The 23,629-nt window shown below is 58.2% G+C and overlaps 1 protein-coding gene across 4 annotated transcripts in view; it reads right to left on the reverse strand.

The window, feature by feature from the left end:
• Window positions 1-23,629, reverse strand: part of HDAC7 (histone deacetylase 7) — a 35,836-nt gene that overhangs the window by 10,715 nt on the left and 1,492 nt on the right. For 2 of the 4 annotated variants that reach the window (XM_059402977.1, XM_059402975.1), the window contains exons 2-13: window positions 8,884-8,934; window positions 5,587-5,771; window positions 5,360-5,450; window positions 4,999-5,110; window positions 4,253-4,368; window positions 3,935-4,060; window positions 3,506-3,597; window positions 3,205-3,315; window positions 2,883-3,063; window positions 2,465-2,661; window positions 2,045-2,218; window positions 680-899 (exon numbers count right to left, since the gene is read on the reverse strand). In XM_059402977.1, the coding sequence (XP_059258960.1) occupies window positions 680-899; window positions 2,045-2,218; window positions 2,465-2,661; window positions 2,883-3,063; window positions 3,205-3,315; window positions 3,506-3,597; window positions 3,935-4,060; window positions 4,253-4,368; window positions 4,999-5,110; window positions 5,360-5,450; window positions 5,587-5,771; window positions 8,884-8,934 (1,656 nt within the window). Of the gene's footprint in view, window positions 1-679; window positions 900-2,044; window positions 2,219-2,464; window positions 2,662-2,882; window positions 3,064-3,204; window positions 3,316-3,505; window positions 3,598-3,934; window positions 4,061-4,252; window positions 4,369-4,998; window positions 5,111-5,359; window positions 5,451-5,586; window positions 5,772-8,883; window positions 8,935-9,132; window positions 9,191-23,629 lie in introns of those variants that run through there. The other 2 variants (XM_059402976.1, XM_059402978.1) reach the window with 2 other exon arrangements.

Genomic DNA, 23,629 nt, shown 5'->3' on the forward strand with positions numbered 1-23,629 from the left:
ACAAGAAATTCTCATGAGTGGACACCTATCCGCCCCACCAATAAGAAATCGTCAAAAAAAGAAAAATACTGTGATGAAATACTATAAAAATCTCATTTTTAAAGGTTAATTGTATCATGACATATTCATAATATGTTAACAGAATAAAGCAGGGCTCAACACGCACTGGGTGTGTGTGGTATCTATACACAGCTTTCTAGGACAAAGGTGGTGCTGAACTACACAGCAGCACTTAGGAGAGGTGGCTTTGGGGTGGTAAGAGACCAGTCGGCTATTTTTATTGTATTCTTATATTTTTTGGTGTTTTTCAAATTTCTAAAATACTTTTGAGCTCTTCCTTTACCAACAGAACAACCATACTAAGTATCATTTTTGAAAGGTCAGGGGAGTTCTGGGTTGTCCAGAGACCCAGATCCTTAACCTGGCTTGACCCTCAGCTTGCTCGTTGACCACAAGTTTGTCACCTTAGTTCTGAGCCCAGGTGTCCTCATCTGCACAGTGAGGACCATCACCCACTCCACCTCCTTCATGGGACACCATGAGGCTGTGAAAAGGCCAAGCAAGTGCTCTGTGGCCTCGAACAATGTCCCAAGTGACAGCAAGACCAGACATGGACTTATGCCTGAGCCCCTGTGGGCCCCCTGCCCCTTCTCCTGTCCCACCCTGATCTTGGCCTTACCTGTGGTGAAGGGCAGGCTCCTGGCAGGGGTTTCTGAGCTGGGCAGGACACGGGCCTGACTGGCGGGCTCTGGAGTTGGCAATGAGGCAGGAGCGGCCGGGGATGACTGAGCCCTGGACAGGGGCCGGTGACTGCCCTGGGCCAGGGGAAGCAGTACAGAGTCCCCAGTTCCTCCCCGGGGGAGCCGTCCAGCCAGTCGCTGCTGCTCCCAGAGGAACACCTGAGGGACATAGGGGGCCTCAGTCTCCAGGTCTCAGGATTCTGCTCCATCTGCTGCTGCCCAGGGCCTTGGAAACCTCTGGGCAGGTCCCTTTTGGGAGATTTTTAGCCCTGCCTCCTGGCAGGGCTCTGGCCTTTGATCTCTGAACCCTCGGCCCCCAGCACCACCCCCAGAAGTCAGTAGCCCAGAATGACCACCCTGTACCACCAGACTTTCTCAGACCCTTGGGACTCCAAAGCCAGAACCTAGGTAAGGGGCCTCAGGCCAACTGCCCAAGGATACAAGGACATGCATGAGCCACTGCATATGTGTGGACTGTTGCCATGCACGGTAGTGGCTGTGTCCCCGTCACTTCCCATTCATGAAGTCCTAAGCCCCGCGTCAGTACCTCAGAATGTGACCTTATTTGGAGACAGGTAATTACAGAGATAATCAAGTTAAAATGAGATCATGATGGTGAGCCTTAATCCATCCTTAATCCAGTATGACTTTTGTCCTTATAAAAAGGAAAAAGTTGGACCCAGGCAGGCAGAGGGGGAAGATGGTGTGAGGACACAGGGAGAAGACAGCCATCTACAGCTGAGGACAGAGGCGGGAGCAGCCCCTCCTTCATGGCCTTTGGAAAGACAAACCCCAGTGTCGGCCTTTCAGCCTCCAGAACAGTGAGACGATGTACTTCTGTTGTTGTAGGGGCTGGGTCTGTGGTCCTTGTTCCAGCAGCCCCAGCAGACTCAGCCCCATGATTTGCCTCACACTGAGAGTGCTGCCCACACCTGTCTCTGTCCCACTTCTGGTCCCAGTCCCCGTCCTGGACAACCGGGGGACACCGGACAACGGGTCACAGGGGAGAGGGACTGGGGCAGGGACGTGCATGGCTTGGTGAGAGGCCAGCCTCAGCACTGGACAAGGGACATGGCTTCCCCCAAGCCTGGCAGGCTGCCGATTGTGCCTGTGTGTATGTGTGTGTGCACGTACACACACGTGTGCATGGCGGGGGCATGTCTGCACCTTGGTATGGATCTGTTAGGGCAAACTGGGTCCCAGACTTGCCTCCTGCACTGAGGAGCTAGCTCCCTCCCTTCCATCTATGCTAGGGCCCAGGGTCTCCCGACTACACCTTTCCAGGCACATGGGTACTGCCATACCTGCTGGTGCTGCTGGAGAGGAACAGGACCTCTGGCTTCATGCTGCCCGTGGCTTGACTCCCTGTGTTCCCGGCCGTCATCCCCCACTGGCCCCACTCCCCCACCATCTGTCTCTAGGTCCTCGGCGGAGGGTATCTGCCGCAGTCGGGGCTTCTCACTGGGCTTGGCTGGCCTCTGGGGAAGGGAGATGCCCACTGAGAAGCCATGCTGGGGCGCAAGCTGTGCGGTGGACCGTGGTGGGCTGGGCTGTGTGGCCACTCATCTTGTTGAGACTTCAGTGGCCCATGGCTCTGGGCCCTTGGGAGCCACATCCTCTCTCTGGCCCTCCAGGTCCCAGCCCTTCCTGAGCCTCCCTTCTTTCAGCCCCCAGAGGCCCAGTGAAGCAACCCCTCATCACCTCCCCTAGCCAGTCCCCCTCACCTTGATCAGCTGGACGTGAGGTTTGAGCCGTTCCAGGCGGGGCTGCAGGGGGCCCAGCGGTGGGGGGGCGGTGGCGCTTGGGGGCAGGGGCTCTGAGCGGGTCCGGCTTAGTGGCCGGTGGAGGCCTGACCCAGAGAGCCGCTCGGTGGTCAGTAAGGACTGGGCAAAGTGGAAGGGCAGGGGCCCAAGCCCGGGCACTGGAAAGAACGGGGTGTGGGTGGGGCATAAGGAAGGAACCAAAGGGAGGAATGGAAGGAAGCAAAGGCACGGGGTGGCAGGGGGGCACGGGCTCACTGGGGAGACACGCAGGATGAGGGGCTGCGGAGGGGGCAGGGAGGAAGGAAGGGACCCTTCCCAAGCCTGGCCCTTAGCAGGATGCAGGGATCAGCCCCTCCCCTGGAGAAGCCTTAGAACTCACCAGTCAGCAGAGGGGTGTGAGAAACTGAGGGATCCAAGAGGAGGATGGGCTGTAGTCGAGAGGGCAAGGGGCCTCCAGCCTCATGCTCCAGGCCATGGGGCAGGAAGAGGGGAGCATGGGGGCTCCCCAGGACCGGCCCCCGAGGGCCCAGAGTCGGATGGGTCCTACGGTCAGCATCAGCCTGGGGGGAGGCAGGGAGACGTCACAGGGGGGAAGATCCCCCGCAGAGAGAGCAGGGAAGGTGCTGGGGTGAGGTGGTAGGAGAAGGCAGCGAGAGAAGCTGGGGGCTTGCAGTGGGGGGGAGGGCGCCTCAGCCACTCACCCTGGCAGGGGCAGGTAGCCCCAGCGTGATTGCGGGCAGCAAGGACACTGTCGGCAAGGCGAACGGGCCCAGAGAGGTCTCCTGCAGCCGCAGCCGCTGGCCCAAGAGCGCCTGCCATGGGGAGCAGGGCAGGGGTCACCGGTCCCAGACCTCTACCCTGGGCCTACCTTCCCCAGAACCCCCAGGAGGCTCAGGTCCAGGCTGCCCAGACCCTGTGGCCCCAGCTCGGTCAGGGCTACTTGCTGAGAAGAAGGCTGAGCCTCAGAACTGCCCCCGAGAGCCCGGCCTGGCAAGGGCTTACCTCGGAGCCCAGGACTGGGTTAGGGCCGTGCTCGCTGTCATTGGGGGAACTGCAGCCCGAGGCTGGCGTGCTGCTGCTACTCGGGGAAGAGTCTAGGGGCAGCGGAGAGGGAAGCACAGTCAGAGGCCTGGTGTGGCCAGGACAACGGGGCCAGTCCCCCTTCCCCAGGGAGGTGGCCTCTGCTTCCTGCTTTCTTCCCAGAAGGGCAGGAAGAAGGCAGGCCACCACTCATCTTTGCCCAATTTTTAAGGTGCCCCTTCTTCGAGGGCCCCTTAGCCAACAGAGCAGGCGCTGGCCTTTGGCCTCAATCAGCCTCCCTGGCGAGTGGGTTGGACACAGCCTGTATAACCGCGCACAGTCGTCCTGTCTGGGCAGGCCCCGACCCAGAGGGACCACACAGGCCACCCCACCCGCCCTGCTGGCCCTCACCGCCAAGGGTCTCGGTAGGCCGCCGCCGCAGGCTGGGCGGGGCGCTCTCCTTTCTGAGCAGGGGGTTCTTCCTCCGCTCCAGGGACTTCTTGGGCTTGTAGCGTAGCTTCAGGTTGGGCTCAGAGACTGTGGGAGCACCAGTGTTACTTGGCCCCACACCACCCTCCTCCCTCCCAGTCACCTCTGGGCGAAGGCAAGAGAAGGCGGCATCAGGGAGAAAAGCACGGTGAGCTGACCTGCTGCAGCCCCACGGGCTCTCCCGCTCCTCCAAGCTCCTGACCCTGCCCTGGAGGGTCCTCACCTGCCCGCCCCACTCACCTGTCTTTCGGAGAGGGAAGTGTTCTGGGGGGTCATTGGGCAGGCTGGGAACAGGAGGCAGAAAGCTGCTGAGCATAGAGCGAGCAGCTCCTTCCGTCTCCAAGGGCTCGAGAGTTCTGTGGAAGGAAAGCCAAGGTGGCTTCAGAGGGGCAGGGATGCCCAGAGGCCTGGCAGCAGAAGGCTCTGCAAAGGGCTCTTCCTGAGCCTGGGCCCCCAGGCCCTGCCAGGAGAGGCAGTCGCTGACAGGGCCAGGCAGCGTGTGGCCGTCAAGAATAGGGACATATCCAGGTGGCAGGACCGGGCCAGCCTCCCCGCCAGCTGCTGGGCCAGGCAGGCCCCCATCTAAGCTTAGGAGCCAGGGTCCCAGGACTGGGGTGAGAGCCAGTCACAAAGGGGACTCTGTCTCCTGTTGGAGGAAACTGCTCTAGGAATCAGGATAGTTTTGTGCTTTGGGGAAGTCCTAAAGAGCAAAGGGACTTGTGTAGGAAGAAGAAAGCCAGCGTGGTCTGTCTGTGCTGGGGTGGGGGGGGCAGGTAGGAAGGGCTTCAGGTGAGGTCGGGAGTGATAATTAGAGAGAAGGGGCAGGTGGGAGGAGAGAGGTTAGGGCAGCACTGTAATTAGAGGTGAGGGGGATGGGTCTGCTGACAAGCGGCTGGAAGGCAGGGGGAACGAGTACGAGGGCTCATGGGGTGGACACTTCGGGAGGAGGCACGACAGACACAAGGGAGCCATTGGGACAGCGTTACCTGTAGGGAATGCTGGGGCTGTTGGAATGGACTGTTCTCTCTAGGGCTGCCTGCTGCTTCTTTAGAATCACTTCTGCCAGCTTCTGCTTGACCACACTGCTGGCCACGGCACCTGGGGCAGGGGAGTCAGGAGTGGGTCGGGGGCAGGTGGACGGTGGCCTCCCTGGCCCACCGCCTGCCCATCGTCCTGTCCCTACGGAGAGCCAAGCCTGGTGCCCCGCCTCTTCCGCAAAGCCTCCAGACCCCCCACCCACATTCACAGATGGCTCACTGCAAGCAGAGGGAGGCCCCAGCCCTCACACACCACCCCGCCTTCTGCGGCGGGCCCTGGACCCCGGGCCGGGGACGCCTCCGTCCTTACTTCGCTTGCTCTTGTCCTTATTGAGAAGCTGCCGCAGCTCCTGCTCCTGGGGCCCCACCTGCAGCTGGGGCACCGGCGTGTCCATGGGGAGCTGTGGGCAGGGCGGGCCGCCCAGGAAGGGGCAAGGAGTTGGAGACTGAACCGAGGGTCTGGGGAGGCGGAAGGGAGGCTGGGAGGCTGGGGGCTGAGCTCAAGGCCGCCGCAGGGGCGGGGAGCGCGGAGCTTACCCTCATGGACTCCGCGGAGCGAGGCTGCAGGCCTGCGAAGAAGAGGTGATGGTGCAGGCGCTGGGGGTGCTGCAGGGCGAGCAGCGCGGGCTCCGGCGGGGGCTCCACCGCGGGCCGCTGGCCCACCCGCAGGTCCATGGGCTGGGGCTGAAGGCCGGGCGTGTCCACGCGGGGCCTGGGGCGGCCTGCGGGCACACAGAGGGGGCCTGCTCAGCCTCCTGCAGGCTCCCTGGGCCACAGCGGGACACTGTAGGGGCCTTTCCTCTGTCACTGTGGTCCCACGGGGTAGGGACTTCCAGCTCCCATTTCACGGCGGGGGTGGGAGCGGGCAGGCGTGGAACCAGGTGGGGTTAGACCGCGGAGGCTGTGCCCGAAAGGACCCTCCTGACTCCAAGCGCCAGGCTTTTCCACTAACTGGTGTTGCCGCCCCAGGGCAGGGGCTGGGAGCTGGGAAGATTGAGTGACAAGCCCTGCGGGGGAACATTCTGGGCCCTGCCATCTCCTTCCCTTCTTCCCACCGGAATAAAGATTTGGTCAGGCTGACTCCTAATGACCTGCCCTCAAAGACGGCGATCCCCCAGTCCCCTTTGTTTAGCCTCCAGCCCCAGCCGGCCTCATGGGCTCTCCCAGGTGCCACCCCGCACCCCATGCTCTATCCTAGGCCAGAGGCTAAAGTGACCGTGCCTTGAACGTACAGCAGCCCAGGCCCACCACCCCGAGCCTGCACAGCCCTATTCGCAGGGCAACCTCCTCAGTTCACTGGGCTCCTACACCCCTGGGGCCTGCTCCAGGCCCGTCCCTGTGAGGACAGCAGGCCCAGCCGCCTCTTCTCAAGTGTGCTCTGCGCCCACACCAGGAGCACTTTTCCAGGGCCATGGGGGCAGGAGCTATTTCTCACTGGCTGCCAGACCAGGTTCTAGGCCCACACAGCCAGCTGGGCCAGGCTGGACTGAGCAGCTGGAGCGTCTGCAGGGCCGTTATCCTGGGGCAGGCGAAGCTGGCGGGGGTGAGAGCAGGGGCCCTAGGACAGAGCACACTGCTGGGGAAACCTTTCCGGAGAGGACTCCTTCAGCTCCTCCGACAACACATGGCAGCCCCCATCAGGGCAGCCACAGGCTGAGGGGCACTGGAAGGCTCTGTGACCGAGCAGCAGCGGGGGAGTCGGGGAACGCAGTCTCCAGACCCAACTCAACCGTTACCAACCATTACCAATCGTTCCCTCCGATCTAGGGCACACATGCAGGCATGCCTGCAAAACCCTCCCGCCCTGAAACTCCCACAGGCTCTAAGAGGTGGTTATTGCTATTCCATTATCCCAAATGTGGAAACTGAGCTCAGGGAAAGGGACCTCGCCAAAGCCACCCAGCAAGAGGCATGGTGAGCGTGGGTTTGGGGCCTGCCGAGGCCACTGCTCTGGCTCCGTTGTCCCCTGGACTTTCAGGAAGTCAGCACCCCTCGCGGGGCTTTCTTGCTGGGTAGAGGGAGAGGGTCTTGCATTAGGGGCATCTGCTCTAAGGTTCTCTGCCCAGGAGCTAGAGACGAGAGGGGAGCCAAGCAGGGAGGTGCCCACCACGACTGTCCAGATAGTAAGAGACCAGAGGGGATGGCTGTGCCTCCAAATGTGCCCTGCACAGGCCACACATGGCCTCCATGCCCCCTACTCCTGCTCACACATCCACGTGGGGAACCCAGATTCTCACTCGGCTTGAGTTTGGGCCTCTGAAGCTAACACACTCCTCTACATCTGGTGTCTTGGCTTCCTGAGGTGACTCCTCTGATGAGGTAAGAGGGACCTCAGAGAACCCCAGGCAGGCCACAGGACACAGGGCTTGCTGCCTTGGCCTCGCATGGCCCGAGAGGCCCCATCCCTCCCTCCCAGCGCAGGGCTGCCGAGAATGTGGGAGGGGCTCTGCCAGCAACTCTCAGAATGGAATTCTGGGTCATTTAGCATGGGGGGGGTCTCCACGATTTGGGGCTAAGCCAGTTTCCCTTTGTCTCCTATATCTGAACACAACCCTTGCTCTTAGCCATTAAGCCCTGTCCTGCCGCAAGCCCACGTACCCTTCACCCTCCAAGCTTATGCTCACAATGACCCCCTGGCGGTACCGCCCTCAACCCCTCAGAGTCCACTTTTCCAGATCCTACCCTTTCTTCCAAGTCCAGCTGGACTCTTCCCTCTTCCCTGCACTCAGCCCACCGCCCTGCGTCCCTCCCTTCTCTGGATTCCAATCACATTGACGGTTCGGTGCCCTCTAAGCCCAGCATGGGTGGGACCGTTGGAGTCCAGCTCCAAGGGCAGGAACTCAGTTTTGTTTACTTCTCACGACCCCAGCACCTAGAATGTTACCTAGCGCATGACAAGAACCCAGTAAATACTGGCTGAATCAATGAATAAATGTCTATATCTGCCCCCCTAAAATGCCCAGGGAGTGAGTGCCCGGGCACAGGGATGGGGTTCATCAATGTTTCTTTTTCTAATTTCTGTTGTTTTCTTTTTTTATGTTAAATATTTAGGAGGACTACGTGGCAACAGGTACGGATTTAGTGTTTCTTGACTGAAGGGATGAACTCTGTCCACTGCACCCTCATTTGGCCCTGGTCACATACGGCATTCTCCTCCTGGTGTGTCCTGTCTCCCCAGCCTGCCTGTAAGCTTTTGGAGAACTGGGAGCAAGGCAAAGAAGACAGCGGGTCCTCACTCCTCCTTGCCATACGGAGCCGCAAGGCGTCAGGCACCCGGTAGGCCCTCCGAGGACACTGGCCGAGGCCATCAGCCACTCCAGACCTGGCCTCAGGGCCACATCCTAAACCAGAAAATGGCCAAATGGCAGAGGAGGCAAGGGCAGTGAGAGAACGCAGGAGAGGGATCCTTTCCTCCCTGCAGCCCGTCCGAGCAGCAAGAGGCATCTTTCCCCCTGTGAGGGCTTCTGTGCCCCCTCTGCGGCGCCAGCGTGAGGCCCGAGGCCAACAAACAAGAGCCAGGCGCCTCGCCCAGAGCCTGATGTGAGGCAGCGGTCTGAGTGTAAACACTAGCTTCCTACTTGCCTTCCTGTTTCCCCGCAGCCAACAAGGGCAAGAAGAGCATCCTGCCTTTCCTTTTCCTGTTGTGCTTCCCAACAGTGGGACCAGCCTAGAGCCAGACTTGCCTCTTACCCCACTCCTCGTCCCACACCCAGAACCCCAACCTCCCAACCCTCCGGCCCATCAGCTAGCCACCCTGCTTCGCTCGCCCCTCTTCTGTCCTCTCCACCCTCGTCCTGCACCCCCACCTCAGGCTCCCTCAGGCCTGACTCTTACCTGTGCCGGGGGGGCTGGGGCAGCGGGCACCCGGGCTCACCTGGGTCCCATCTGTAAAGAGAAGAGAGAGGGCATGAAGGGGCTGCAGGGAAGGGGTGGGGGGAAGGGTGAGAGGGCCAGCTCAGGTGGGAAGGCCCCACTCCAGCTTGAGCACCCCCAAACCCGGCACCTGCATCAGAAGCTAACCAAAAAGCAAGGATTCTGCCCCATTCCTTCCCTCAGATTCCCACGCTGAAGGCAAGCACTCACCCGTCCTCTCTTCTTCACCCAAGTCACCTTGTGACTCAGACATGTCGCCCCACTGGAGTCCAGTCCACAGTAGGCCCAAGGAGGCCCCAGTTCACCCTCCAGCCCTCCGGGATGTGCTCTGACCTCATCTTCCTAGGGCCCAGGCTCCCACAACCCAAAGGGAAAGAGATCTGGGAGAGGAGGGGGCCGGAGGAGGGAGAGCACTGCCAGTGAGGCTGCCTGGAGGGAGATGGGGAGAAGCGGGCCCAGAGAAGGGGCGCTTCCTCGGTGGGGAAGGACTGGGTCATGGCCAGAAGATCAAGTCAGAAATGGAGGAAGCTGTGAAGCTGCGGGTCTGGAGCACACAGCCAAGCCCCCAACAGTAGGAAAGCCTTTCCTCCTGCGGCCCTGCCATGTCCTGCAGCCTGTGCTCCCCCAGTGAACAGAACCTCTCCGACCTTTTTTTTTTTTTTTTTTTTTAAATAACCTGAAATAGAAGTCTTTCCTTTTGGAAACTGTCACCTCTCTCAGGCTCAGAAGCCGAACCCAGAGCCCCCTATCCCATTTAGAACCCACAAAACCCCATGGTAGGGCCCAAGCAGGGCTGAAGCAGAGGCACAAAGTTGCCCAGAAGCCCACTGGGGTAGGGAGACAGACACAAGTCTGAGGTCACTTGTTCCAGATGGACCCCTTCCTCTCCTGCTGTCCCAGCTCAGGACCCTAGGGATAGGAGTCTGGGAGACTGGAGGGCCACCTGGAAGGGGCCCTTGGGGACACACAGAAGACCTCCCTCAGGCCAACCTTGGGGCAGAAGGGCTATTTTCTGAAGAATGACTGGTGGGTGCTGTTCTCCTGGGTCTGTGTTTAAGGGGCAACCACAGTTCCTCTTCCAGAAGCCGAAGAAAGGAGAACTCCCTGCAGGCAGGCCCCATGGGGGAGGGGGCAACACTAGGCCCAGAGAGTGAGCACCCCCAAACCCCAGAGAGCTCCCCACCAGCCACCCTCACACACTCGTGCCCCATGCTCCAGATGCTGACGTTGGGTAGAGAAGGGCAGTCCACCTCCCCAAACTCTGCCGGCCCCAGCCCACGGGCTTCCTCATGAGGAAGGGTCATGGCCAGAAGATCTCCCTCCTGCTCCCTTCCCAGAGCACCCGCCCTGTGTGCGCCACCTCAGTACTCCGCCAGTCATGGCCTCCACGGTGTCATTCAGAAGCTGTGCCCATTGTGCCTACCATCGTGTTGCACACATGCCAGGCTCCATCAGGAAGGGGTGACTTGCCCCCCAGCCCTCTGCCTTCTCAAGCTCCGGGACCCCCCAGGAACACTGGTGTGGCAGGCAGCACCCCCTCGCCAGGAAGTGGTAACCCCTACTCCAGGCTCTCATAGGACCTCCTCTCTCTTCTGCTGGTCTCACAGGAGAGGTTTCTGAACTGGGCTCGCAGGTACACTCCCAGAGGCTGCGTCAGGCCTGTGTGTCAGTCCGGTGCCTCCAGCCCCCGTCAGTGGGAACTGTCCCCTACCTCCCCTCAGTCCCTGCCAGAGGGCTGGTCAGCAGCAATCGTGCTTGGGATCAGAGCCAAGCCTTGCTCCCCTGGTAACCATGGAGTCAGGACACCATGCACTCTCTGGACAGGAGACCAGCCAATGGCCCTGAACTCCATAGTGCTTGTTACAGGGCCCAAAGGGACATTTTATGATGATGATCTATGATAGAAACTCTGTTCGGAAAAGCTGGGAGCACGCACGCGCGTGTGCGCGCATATTGCCAACAGGAGCTGCTTCCAGAAGCGATTCCTGGAAAAAGGACTGCTTCTCCCCCAGTACCCTGTCTCTGTGCTGACAGCCTTTGAGTTCAGAAGAGTCCAAAGCAAAGAAGGTAAGAGCTGTGAACCAGCTCTCCTGGGTCCCAGAGAGAGGACAGGTATCTGAGGGGACCCAGGTACCAGCTGAACTCGCACCAGAAAGCAAACATCCTGCAAGCCAGGCTTGGCCGTGATCTGCGGGATACTTCTCATTGGCCCCTCTCGGGATGCTGTTCCCACTACCCTGGGACCAGGCAAAAAAAAGTAGGCTTGAATGGACCTGAGGGCCTGAACCATGCCTCGGCCTGGACCCTTCTCCACACAGCTCCCTGCCAGGGTGGAGAGCTCTCTCCGTTTTGGAATTCTGACTACCACCCCCCCACCTCGTCCCATTTCTACCTTCGGAAGCCGCTGCCGTCAAACTGAAGAGGCAGTTTAGTTGGCACTGAGGCATGTGGGCCTACTGGGTTACCTTCCCAGACCAGCGCCCCAACCTCACTCAGAACCAAAGAGCCCCAGAAATACTGCCACAATGGGTCCACGCAGTGCATCCTCCACAGTCCTCAGAAACCCCCAGAGCAGACACAAGTCTCCGGGGGGGCACCTGTGCGAGCCGGTTTCCCGCTCCTCCTTTGTGGGCCTGGGCCGAACCTCCCCCACAGATGGGACTTTGCCCCAAGGCAGGTGCACGGTGACTGGAAACCTGAGCCCGGTCTGCTCACCTGCCCTCCCAGGTGTTTTAGGCCCTTTGTCAGGAAGACGGCTTCCCCAGGAGCCGAAGCCCCCTGCCCATGCCTCTGATGTCTTTTCTGAGGCTGTCCCCACCTCCTTGATCTCCCAACTAGCTGAAAAGGAGTAGCAGAAAGGCCTGGGCCCCAGCATGCTGAAGGAAAGCAGGCGGCAGGAGAAGGCCAGGTCCTGGGATCAGGGCTGACTCCCTCCACACCCCACGTTGTGGCTCTGGTTCTGTTTCCCTGACACAGGCAGGACAAAGCTTGACTCTGCATGGGGGCTGGCAGAGAAGATGAAAGCTGGGGCTGAAATGGCTTCAGGAAGATCCAAGAATAAATAAACACAAGAAAGAACATCACGGTTGCCAGGCCCTCCTGACACAGCCTGAGCACTGAGCACCAAGGAGAGGCTCTTCTAGCAGGCATTCCGGTCACACAATCTGAGAACCTTAGTTGCCCATGGGGCTTGAGAGCCCACTCAGGCCAACCCTCTCAATTCAGAGAGGAGACAAGAGCAAGGGGAAGGGGCTAGGTCACTGTTCCCCAGCAGGGGAGCGGTCTGGCCAGGGCAGGCCAGGGAAAAGCCAAGAAGGCAATCCCAAAGGCAGGAACCCAGTACTTCTTCTTCTTCTTTTTTTTTTTTAAGATTTTATTTTTTTATTTGACACATAGAGAGAGAGATCGGAAATAGGCAGAGAGGCAGGCAGAGGGAGAGGGAGAAGCAGGGAAGGAGGGAGGAAGAAGGAGAAGCTCGATGCGGGGCTCAATCCCAGGACCCTGACATCATGACCTGAGCCAAAGGCAGAAGCTCAACCCACCGAGCCACCCAGGCGCCCCAGGAACCCAGTACTTCTACATGAGGTCGCCGCTCCAGGCCCTGAAGGGCCCTATGAATGAAATTTCTTCTCACTTTCAAGGAGTTTCACATACAGCCCACAACCTTTTAAAAATTAAAAAGTAGACGACTTGCAGATACTTAAAAAAAAAAAAGCTCAGAGCCTCAAAAAGCGTAAGACAGAAACTTTCTCAGTTGTCCGACTCCCAAGAACTTGCGGAGTCAACCCTCAAACGGTTTCTTCTCTCTCCCCCACCTTCCAGAAATTGTCTTGCTCATTATTAATTCTACTGCCCGTTATCTTGGCATGAAGCTGCTTATTGCTCAGATTTATCCAGAACCCAGGGGGCCGCAAGCTGGCTAGAAACGCCTGCCATACAGAGTAATGGAAACGAGGCTCCACGGCATTAAGCATGTTGGCTTTGAGGTCAGATGGACATGGGTTTGAACCCTGGCTCCCTTCCGTGACCGGCAGGGAGAGCCAGGGACACAGGATAACCCGGTCAAGCCTTGGCTGCCCCGCTGGCCAGAAGAATATGCACCTGGAAGAGGTCATTGGAGATTAGCCGCCCTGCGTAGCACGTTCCTAGCACATGGTAGGTGCTCCCTCAATAGTCTCCATTACTACCATCTGTCCCTGAACAAAGCAGCCTCTTTCCTGGCATTCGCAAGTTTCAGCATCTGGTCCCAGCTGCACCCTCTCCTCTCCCGCCACAGTCATTTTCTCCCCATGTGTTCCCTGTCCCACCTCTGCTGACTGCACTCCCCTCTCTCTTCCCTCCGAACCTCTGTAAACTAACACTTCGCTACTGGCCAGTTGTTCTGAGTGCCTCACATGTGCTAAGTCACCCAACCCTCACCAGAAGAGGGTAGGTACCGCCTTTATCTCCATTACATAGGTCAGTAGACTGAGGCCCAGAAGCATTAAATAACTTGTGTGAAGTCATGTAACATGGAATTAGCTCCACTGGGACTTGAGCCAGGCCACTGGGCTCCAGAATCCACCTTCCCAAACTTTACGCTCCCCTGCTCCTCCCCAGCACTTCCGCTCCCACAGGCCGGCAGGTAGAGAAAGACAGAGAGAGAACACAGCCCCCCAGGAACCAGTAGCGGTGGTAGGCCCCAGGCCTGCTGGAGGTTCATAGGGCAGAAGCTGCCTGCTTCATCTCCGGGTCTCCGTAATAACCACAGACAGACAGCAACTGCTGACTTCAAAGATTCCAAGCAATGATTTGGGATCTCGTGTGGGAATAAGGGGCTGGTGACAGGTGAGGGTCTTGGGAAAAGCATCAGCTTCATTTCCCCTGCTCTCCAGGGCCTGCTAAGTCCTCTCTCTAGAAGCTCCCAAGTCCCTTTGAGACTCTTATTAGTGTCCCAAATCGAGCTGGGCTGCTCACAGGTGAGTGGCCTGAGTCATGGGCCCAGACAAAGGGCCCCTGCCCTGTCACTCCAAGGCGGGGGGGGGGGGGGGGCACTCAGTCCGAGGGGACTGAGGCCCTGCAGCTCATAGCCATGGGCCTCCCAGGAGGCTGGATGGGAGGCCACTGGCCGGCTGCCCGCCCCCGCGGTGAGCATGCCCCTTTCCCCTTGCCTGGGGCCCTAGGGCAGCTATTTTTAGCTCTTGACACCTGGGTATTTTGCAGCCGCAGGATGTCCGGTTTGGAGTCTCTTTCTGGGAATCCCACATGCGGCTGTTGTAAACAGCCCCACGCAGCGCTGGCCCGAGCTGGGAGCCAGCACCCCCCCCTTCTGCTGTTTGAGATGAATCAAACAGGAAGCAGACGTAACCATGGCAGCGGCAGCTCGAGCTCCCTGGGGGTGGGAAAGCGTCCTTCCTGGCTCCTTGCCCCCAGCCCAGGTCCTCTCCTGCATCCCGCAGCCTCTCCTCCTAGCCAGAGACCGGTGGGACGCTGAGGCAGGGGGAGCCGGGCCATCCCAGTTGGGCCGGGGACCTGGGACTGGCCCTCTCTGGAGAGCCTCACTGTCCTCGGGCAAAGGGAAACAGGGTCTCCTCCAAGCCCGGCCCACCTTCAGGGGCCTCCCAGACCACCCCTCAGTCTTCCTTGCCTGTCCTTGGTAGAGGTGCAAAGGGGAAGACCGAGCTACTCGCTCAGGGTGGCTGGCCTTGGAGAGCCTGCCTCCACTTCCTGTCACCCACAGCCTTCTCCGGGACAGCCAGGCCGGCCTGAGCACCTAGGGAATTCCTGAGCTGGTAGGTTGTCCCAATCCCAGCCCCCTGGTCAGACTGCCCTAGGGTTTCTCTGGCCCTGAAAGCCCTCATAGGCTAAGTGCCCACTTACCCTTGCTCCACTGCTCCAGGAGCTCCAATCCCTGAGATAGGAAGTTCCCCATGGTATCTAACCACCATCTTTCCTATCATAAGCAAAACATCCTGAGCAGTCAAGATGGGGGCCCCATCTCTAATGTGGGGAGAGGGGTGGAGGTTCCGTCAGCTCCTGCCTTTGTCTCTCCCCTCCCCCAGCCCCTGCTGCCCCACTTAGACCAGCTGCTCCCTCTTAGCAGCCAGCCCCAGACAGTCTTTCTCAAGGGCCAGCACTTGCCCCAACAGGAAGCACGGTCACCGCCCTGGGGCTGCCTCTCAGAGCCTGCTCCTTCTCCCCTCCAAGGTCTCGAATTCCCTCCCTGGAACTCCTCCTTGTTCCCTTGGCTTGTGGGCCCTCCTTGGCCAGGTTGTGCCTCCCCCATCCCCAACTCCCCCTGGCCCCCTGCCCACTGCAGGCTCTGCCTCTGCCAACCGCACCTGAGCCACAAGATGTGCCTTCTTTGGCTCCTCCCACCTGTGCCACCAGGAGGCCACTCAGCCCACTCCAGAGACCGCCAGGGAAAAGCTCAAGTTATCTGATTAATATTAATAATTAGTGTCTTATAATGACTAATGAATCAGATGAGGGGTGATCTACTGCTCTGTACCAAATACCTACTGGGTGCCAGCTACTGTGTGAAGCACCCTACTCGTCCTGTCTCACTTGGCCCTCACAAAGACCCTGTCTGGTAGATACCGTAAGCACGTTCCTTTTACAAAGGAGGAACTGAGGTGTGGAGTTCTTAAGAAACCTGCAGAGGCCACACAGCTGGGAAATGGGCTCCTGGGGCTCCAAGACCTAAGCTCATAATTGAGACCCTGGCACACAGGTCCGCCCACCTCCCCAGGTGGTAAGGTGAGGTCATGAGAGGCCAGAGGATGATACAGTGGGTCCCAGCATCCAAAGGCCTGGGCGTGTCCCCCAGGGGCAGTGTGTTCCCAGAAGACATCGCCCCGCAACAAGAATAACAAGAAAGAGTCATCTCTGCCTGTGTCCTTCACAAGCCTTTTGTCTCCAGGCTGCTCCCAAACCCATCTTCACTCCCTTTTTCATCTTGTTTTCCCTGTTTTTTTTTTTTTTTAATGTACCTGTTCCCCTGTCCTTATTGCCTGTAAGCAGCCTCCAGCCGGATATAAACAGAGAAGCAACCCTCCCAAGGCTGCCACGAAGGGTCAGCCGCGTGTGCAGCCACTCTGGAAAGAGTCAAGCACCGGAGAAAAGGCAGGTTGAGTGAATTCCCTCAGAAGGAGAAGCTCGCTCCCTCTCTCTGCCCCCTCCCAACACACACCTCTCTCTTTCTCGATCTCTCCCCCAGGTCTCAGACACACTGGCAGGCCTTGGGCAGGTAGAAGAGATGGAGGCACCCACCAGTGCAGAACAGAGCACCCTCCTAGAGGGCAGACTCCTGGGGACCAGGAACACAGCCAAAGACCATCAGTGTCCTCGGACCTGTGGCGGGTCAGTAGAGGCCACTGTGGAGGCCCAGGCCGTCACAGATAGAGGAGGCTGTGAATAGCAATACCTCTGAATGCTGGCACTCACAGGACTCCACATTAATATTAATGACATTAAGTACCCAGAGATCCCCAGCCCAGTTGGGCCAAGGTATTCCCCTCGTTTTGCCTATTATTGTTGGAAGATGACAGAGGTCTGCCAGGCAGATTCTCCCGGTGACAGGATTCCCTCCTGCAACCAGAGTTCTGCGGCTGCCCTTGGTAGGCCAGGCTTTTTCCTGACCACGAATCCAGCCAGTGCTCAGACAGCCTTCAGGGAACTCAGCAAACAGACGCATGGTCCTGGGTACTGATTTGGACAAACCAGCTGTGAAGGACAATTTCTGGCCACCTGGGAATTCGATGAGATGAGAATTTACTGTCGTGGAAGGTGGCAAGCGCTGAAAAACCAGCAGGTGCAGTGTCATCTCGTTTTCGTAAAAAATATGACCCAGAGAGGCATGTCAGGAAACAGGGAGATACGAAGCGGTATTGTGGCCATGGTCTCTGACCACTGGGACTGGAATGCTTCTCAGTTTTTAAATTTCTGCTTGTCTAGGTTGTCTGATCATGTACAACACACAAGAATTGCCTCTGTAATGATAAAACAGAACACAGACATCTATGTACACAAACACACGTGCGTGGTAAGGATGTCACAGTGGGTTGCAAAGCCGAGGTTCAGCTTCTGGTTCCCATGAGAACGAGGACAGCAGGCTTTCATGAACTCCGTGCACCCTTTTCGGGGACCCTAACAGCCTCTGTGGTTCCACATTATTTACCACCTCGCATCCCCTGCCTCTCCTAAATTGCACAAAGGGCCTAGCACAGGGCCGGGCACCCCGTTAGGACTGACTTAACGAATGCCTGTAGGCTGAATAATGATCATTTCCTGAAAGAAATGCCTCCTGCCTCTTCCAGGGCCACAGTGCTGGGATTACTCACTGCTGACATCACTGACCTTCCCACCCCTCCTTAGCCTCCTGTTCCTCTTAGGAGCTGCTAGGGAGGGGCTGAAATAAAGGTCACTGCAGCAGATGCTGGCAAGGTATCCCACATCAGGCCCAGGAGGGCGGCCCCGTCCCAGACCCTTCCCCAGTGCCAGCTGGCTGGAAGGCCCGGGGGTCCTCCAGCATCCTGCCTCGCTGGGGGAGCCTGGGGGCGGTGGACTGAAAGAGAGAAGAAGGGGTCCACCCTGGGACTTCTGGCAGCAGACTCCTGCTATTCCAGGCCCTTATGGGTGGAGGAATCTGGAACAGTGAATTTGGCCTGGTTTTGCCTGTGAACTGGGGCTGGGCCCAGTTTCTGTTCTTCATGTCTTTAACGTTCCCTATCCTTGACCTTCAGAAATGTGAACAATAACATCAATAAGATTGATGCGTATTCTGTGTGCACGAGCTTCACACGGTGCACGGCACTGCCATTATTTACTTTAAACCTTACGGCAACTCCATGAGGTAGAAACTGTTGTTGCTTTCATGTTATGGACATGGAGAAACTGAGGCACAGAGAGCCATGTGCTGTCTGCGGGAGGCACAGAGACTCTGACAAGGCCATCCTATCCCTCCTTCTGTGTCCTCACTGGAAGGCTCTGCTGCCAGGCTTTGCAATGGCGCGGGAGGGTCCAAAGGTGATAAGGAACATCTGTAGGGTGCTTTCGAGTCCCCCACGTGTTTGCATCCACATCTGAGAAAATCCTGACTTGAAAGACTAGGAAACCAAGACTTGGGGGGCCTTTCGTGGCTTTGCACAAATTTCCACAGCCATTCAGAATCCAAGCCAGGTCTCTGGCCTCAGAAGGGTACATTTCTTCCCCTAGGTCCTACAGTCCGCTGGCCCAACTCTCAGGACGGCTCTGAAGGCCTGGGAGGGAGATGCATGTCCTCTACAACCATGGAGATGACGGCTGCGCTCAGCCCCTCGGCCCGGTGGGGGGGTTGGGGGAGGGGGTGCTGTGCCAGCACCTCCTCGGCGTCTCCCCCGTGACTCACTCCTGGGACCCAGGGGAAACATAGCCCTGCGCTGCGGGCAAACATTGCCTGCCTCCTGCCCCGCCTCCAGCTCCCCGCCTCCACATTTGCTAACCGAAACCCGGCTGCTGCTATTTTTAACCCTCCAGCTCCCCCTCGCCTGGGGCTCCCCCCTGCACCCCACCCCCACCCTCTGCCCCAACCGGGTGCCACCAGCTTGTCATTCTGAGAGCAGTTCTCTAACCTGAACGCCCCGGCGGGTGCGGGTGCAGCGGATGCCCGGGCAGGTTTGTGGGGCAAGCAAAACAAGACGGTTACAGCCCAGTTGCCGAATTCCCCCACCCCGGACTCTTTCCGAACCTGTGGCTCCCAGCCGGCTCCGCCTTTCCCAGCCTTCCTGGGAGCTGGGGGAGGCAAGAATGAGACTTCCTGGGCTGGGAGTGACAGCAGGAGCCGGAGCCGGGCTCCTCAGAGTGGGCTCTGCAGGGAGCTGAGCTGTACTGCTGAGCGGGAATAGGGTACCCCAGGGCAGAGGCTCTCCCTGAAGGCCCAAGGTCTCTGACCACCAGGCTTTCCAATCCCTGCAGGCAATATGGAGAAAAAAGGAAGTGGGAAGGAAGCAGGGTGGGGATGGTGAGTATAGCCCCCAGCCCTCCTCACTGAAGGTCCCCTCCCCATCCTGCTCTCGCAGGTACACAGGGGCTCGGGTTAAGATTGGGAGTGAATGCCTAGGAGGCTCAGGAGTCCAGGGGGCTTTTGCACTGAGCAGCCTAAAGGAGGCCAGGGGTAAAATGCTAGCCAAGGCAGGAGGGGGAGGGGGTGGAAGAGGGCTCTTCTCTTATCTGGGGGCCTCTAACTCCTTGGGTCTCTAAGGAAAGAGCTGCAGCTCCCTGCAGCCTCAGCTCTATGTCCCCCCCCAGGAAACCCCCCTCAACACACACACACACACACACACACACACACACACACACACACTGCAGAAAAGGCTGGAGGTGAGAGGGTCTGAGAGCTTCTTGCCTGATGTGAAAATTAGCCTCCTGAGAGGGAGAAGGGGTAGGACTGCAGGGGCATTAGCTGATGTCTGCCCCCTGGGCTGAGAGCCTCACCCAGTTTGGGAAGCTGATTCCAAGGGCCCAGGAGAGGCTCTGGGGCACCCAGCCAAAGGACGTCTCCAGGACTTCTCTTCTGTCCAGACCCCAGATCGATCGGCCAGCTTTAGCCTTCTCCTTTACCCCGGCTTCTCTGGTCCCTGGCCCAAAGCTTCTCTCTGGTCCACCCTCCCTTCCAGGGCCGGGTCCTCTCTAACTCTTGACCCTCTGCACAGTGATTCCTGAGCCAGGTGAATAAATCCCAGTGGCTACAGAGGCAGCCAGGCTAGACCCAGAGAGGAGGGACTTGGCACAGGAATTCCCAGGTGGAGACATGGGGAGGAAGGGGATGAGGCGGGAGGAAGGTGAGGCTGGAGTGTCAGGAATGGGGTGGTGCTTGAGAGCTCCTGGGGAGAGGCTGCTGCCTTCCCCACACCCAACACGTGCCTGCATGGGGCCCTGGACTCAGCCTGGCAGAGGGAAAAGCTGCTGCTCCTTGGAGCAGCCTCAATTCCAGCACTGCCCAGCTCCCCTTCCTCGCCTTCCTCCCCTTCCCCTCCACCAACCTCAGGGGGCTGCTTCAGGGAGCAGAGACCCTGCTGCCTGCCATGCCCCGAAAGAGGCTTCAGTCCTAGGCCAGTGCTCAGCCCAGGGGCCCCACTGGGATCCAGGCGGTTCCCAAACATGCTCAGAAGCTCTGAGGACTCACTTCTGGTCTGGGGAGGTGAGAGAAGGCATCAATGTCACCTTCTCAAGCCACCTGGCCACCCTCTCCAAGGAAGTCCCACCTTGCTATTTCTCTGTTGCTGCACCCAGTTCATTTCCTCCTTAGGGCTTATCACAACGTAGGAGATATATATACACTCATTTCTTGACTTGCCTCCTCGTTACTGTCTCTCTCCTCCACTAAAGTGGAAGTTCCCTGAGGTCAGATGCTCTGCCTATGTGTTCACTGCATATCTGCGCCCGGTGCCTGACACTCCAACGAAAGTGTGACTAGCTGAACAACCAGCTCAGTAATGGGGTCCCCCCGGCGGCTGTCATCCCCTTTACAGTAGATGCTCAACAGTTCCAGGACTTCCTCAGGGAGAGAAAGCAGGCTATAACAGGAAAAGCAAGGTCGGGAAGGCTGGCACCCCAGAGGAAAGGTCAAGGCCCAGTTCGCGTGCACAGACACACACAGAGAGGACGCTTGGGTAGGTGCTGTACTAGCTTTGAAAGGGTGGACTTCTGTCGTAGATCTTCCTCTCCATAGCCCTGTGTCCTTGGACAAACCACATACCTTTACGGATCTCGGTCTTCTCAAAAGAAAAAACGAAAATGTTGGCCCCGATCAGTGGTCCTCAAACATGGCTTTGCACCAGAATCACTTGAAGCACATATTATAACCCAGATTCCTGGGCCCCAAGGGTCTTTATTTTTAAACCCCCCCCCCCCATGCCGGAAGCAAATGGTTCGGGAACCGGCACTGGAGGACCACGACTGAGACAGTGCTTTTCAGCAAACATCCAGACTTCTATGAAAAACCCGCTCTTCCATAGGTATACGTTCCCCCAAAACACGTCCATACATCCTACACGGAGCAATAAATCGCAAAGGTATACAATTCTACGGATGTCGAACCTCTGAATTACATGTGTGCGTGCTCTCCAAACACCTCATCCAGAGCCACCACATGGGTCACAAACTGCCACGGAAACACCATAAGTACACACACCAGTCCCAGAGCGTGCACAACCAGACCCCCACCACAAACCCCGTGTGTACACACACCCATCATATGGGGACCCACACTAAACAAACGCTCTCCTGAATTTATTTTGCCTCTGGGAACCGGTCCAGGACCAAAGGAGCTATGCTCTGCTGATGAAAACATCCCTCCGGCCTCTGCCACCCCCATCCCAACCCTGTGCCCCAGGCAGCGTGCAGTCCACTGTCCCCCGGTAGAGAGAGGGCTACTGGAGGAGGAGAGAGGAGAGACAGAATGAGGGGAGGTACAGAGCCCTCTCCAAAGTCCAGCAGACCCTCTTCTCCTGCTGCCCCCCACCCGCTAACCAGGAGATGCGAAGGGGTCCACACCCAGGTTCCACCCACATCAGTGCTAGCTCTAACTACTTGCCCAGATTCCCAGGCCCTGGTTCTCGAGAGCCAAAAGGCCTAGGGAGGTGGCCCAATTGAGGGACTCCTCCTAATACTCAGGCTTCTAAGGAAAGGGCTGTCTGGGGGCACCTTCCTGCAGCCCAAAGGCCTGGGTCCCCTTGGGAAGGTTACCACAGAAACAGGGGGGAAATATCACAGGGAAACACAATAGCCGGCAGGGTCACCTGCTGACCAGGCTTCCTGCTGTGTTGCCCACCACTAACCCCCCCCCCCCCCCCCCCCAACACACACACCACCTCCTTGCCCTCATGGCCTCCTTCTCTGGCCTCAGCTTGGGCCTCCTCACCAGCGCGCTCCTTCCTGCCTCCCCTGGCTTGGGGGAAGCAGCCTTAGACAGAAAGTGCTCCTCTGTGGCTCTAAAGGACATCAGGGATGGCCCAGAGCTGAGCCCCCCACTCCTAATCCTACCAACGCCCCCACCACAGGAAATCAAAGCTTCCTGCCCCAGAGGAAGTGCCCCATCTAGTGAACCATTCCAACACACACACAAATGCACAGTCCTGGACAGATGCCCTCCCCCCCAGCTCCCGGGCCTTCCTCCGGCTCTGCTTTTAGCAATACCTCCCGTCCAGTCTTTAGTCTGACCTAGGACAGGCCAAGGCCAAGGTGCAAAGGTGGGGTTGGGCAGGCCCTCAGCCAGGCCAGAGGAGGAGAAGGTCAGGAGAATGGGCACGAGCAGAGTTAGAGGGTCTGGTTCTAGCCCACTCAGCCTACCATTCCCTGGCTGGGTGACCCTGGGCCTTGCCTGAGCTCATCTTCTCTTGGGCCTCCCCTTCGCACTTGAAAATTACCAGCTCTTAATGAAAGACCAGGAGGAGGACAACAGGAGGCCGGGGCTACACCAGCTTCTGCCTTCCAGGTCCTTGAACCAGCATGCCTACACTAAAGGGGGGTCCCCACCCCCATCACACATGTGTTCATCACTCCCAGGGGTTTTCACTGAGGACTGGGGAGATGATAGAGAAAGAAAGAATTCCAACTCTCCTTCCCAGAAGCCACCAAGGATGAAAGCTGGGGTCTGTCCATCATCCCTGAAGGAAACTGGGGGCAGCATAACAGTCTCCACACTAGACGCCAGTCCATTTCTTTCGAGTCAGCCTCTCTTCTTCTGTGCTCTGGGAATTGGACCTGAAATACTGTCCCCATTTTATTGATGGGGAAACTGAGCTTCAGTGTCAAAGCAGAGGGACCAGTTTAGATTCTTGGCGCGGGGTGGGGGTGGGGGGGTCAGTGCAAGACCCAAATGCAACCTTGCCAGCCTTAGGATCCCAGCTTAACACCAAGTGACCAGAGAGACACCCACCTGGGGGCCAAAGCTAAGAACACAGAGGCCTCAGGAGGACACTGCCCCAGGGCCATTCTGGATGTAACACCAAGGGGCAGCTCTGAGCCTGTCCCTACAGGGTGGGGGTACATCAGGGGACTAAAGGCAGGGAAGAGTACTAGCGGGTTCAGACCTGCTTCTGGTCTGGGTTCACTGGGTACAACACAGTGACTGCTTTGCCTTAGTTTCCCTCTAAAGTGACTACAGAGAAGAAAATTACTTACAAAGTAAGGCAAGTAGAGGGAACACAGAGCAGAGAGTAAGGAGGATGAGCTGATAAGCAACGATGAGCTAAGAGTAGCTTGCAGAAGCCAGAGAAGGAGCCTGGGAAGTATAAAAGGGTTGGGGTGAGGAGTGAGAAAAGAAGTGTGTGTGGCAGCCAAGCCACTTTAGGGACCTGGACTATGGGGTCCTTGTTGGGGAGATATGGGCTGCCAAAGTATCCCATTCGGAGACAGGGAACTGAGTCACAGTCTACTTTCTTTCAGCCCAGTGGCTGGGCAGTGGTCTTGGGGAAGGTTCCCATGGGTCCTGCTACAAGTCCAGGGGACAGATGTGTCCAGATGCTGAGTCCCCAGCAGGGTCACTGAGGGCCAATGCCTCATTCTCAACCTAAAAACTGGCAGGCAGAGCTGGGCCTCAAGCAGATGTTGAATCTGGGCGTGGGGAGGGATGGGCAGCAGCAAGACAGCCAGTGTCCAGATGCGGCGGGAGGCCTCTGTGTGCAGGACAGCCAGCAGAGACAAGGGAACGGCCAGGACTCGGGGGGGGGGGGGGGGGGGGGGGGGG

Source organism: Mustela nigripes, chromosome 6, assembly GCF_022355385.1.
Source record: "Mustela nigripes isolate SB6536 chromosome 6, MUSNIG.SB6536, whole genome shotgun sequence".
Taxonomy (NCBI): domain Eukaryota; kingdom Metazoa; phylum Chordata; class Mammalia; order Carnivora; family Mustelidae; genus Mustela; species Mustela nigripes.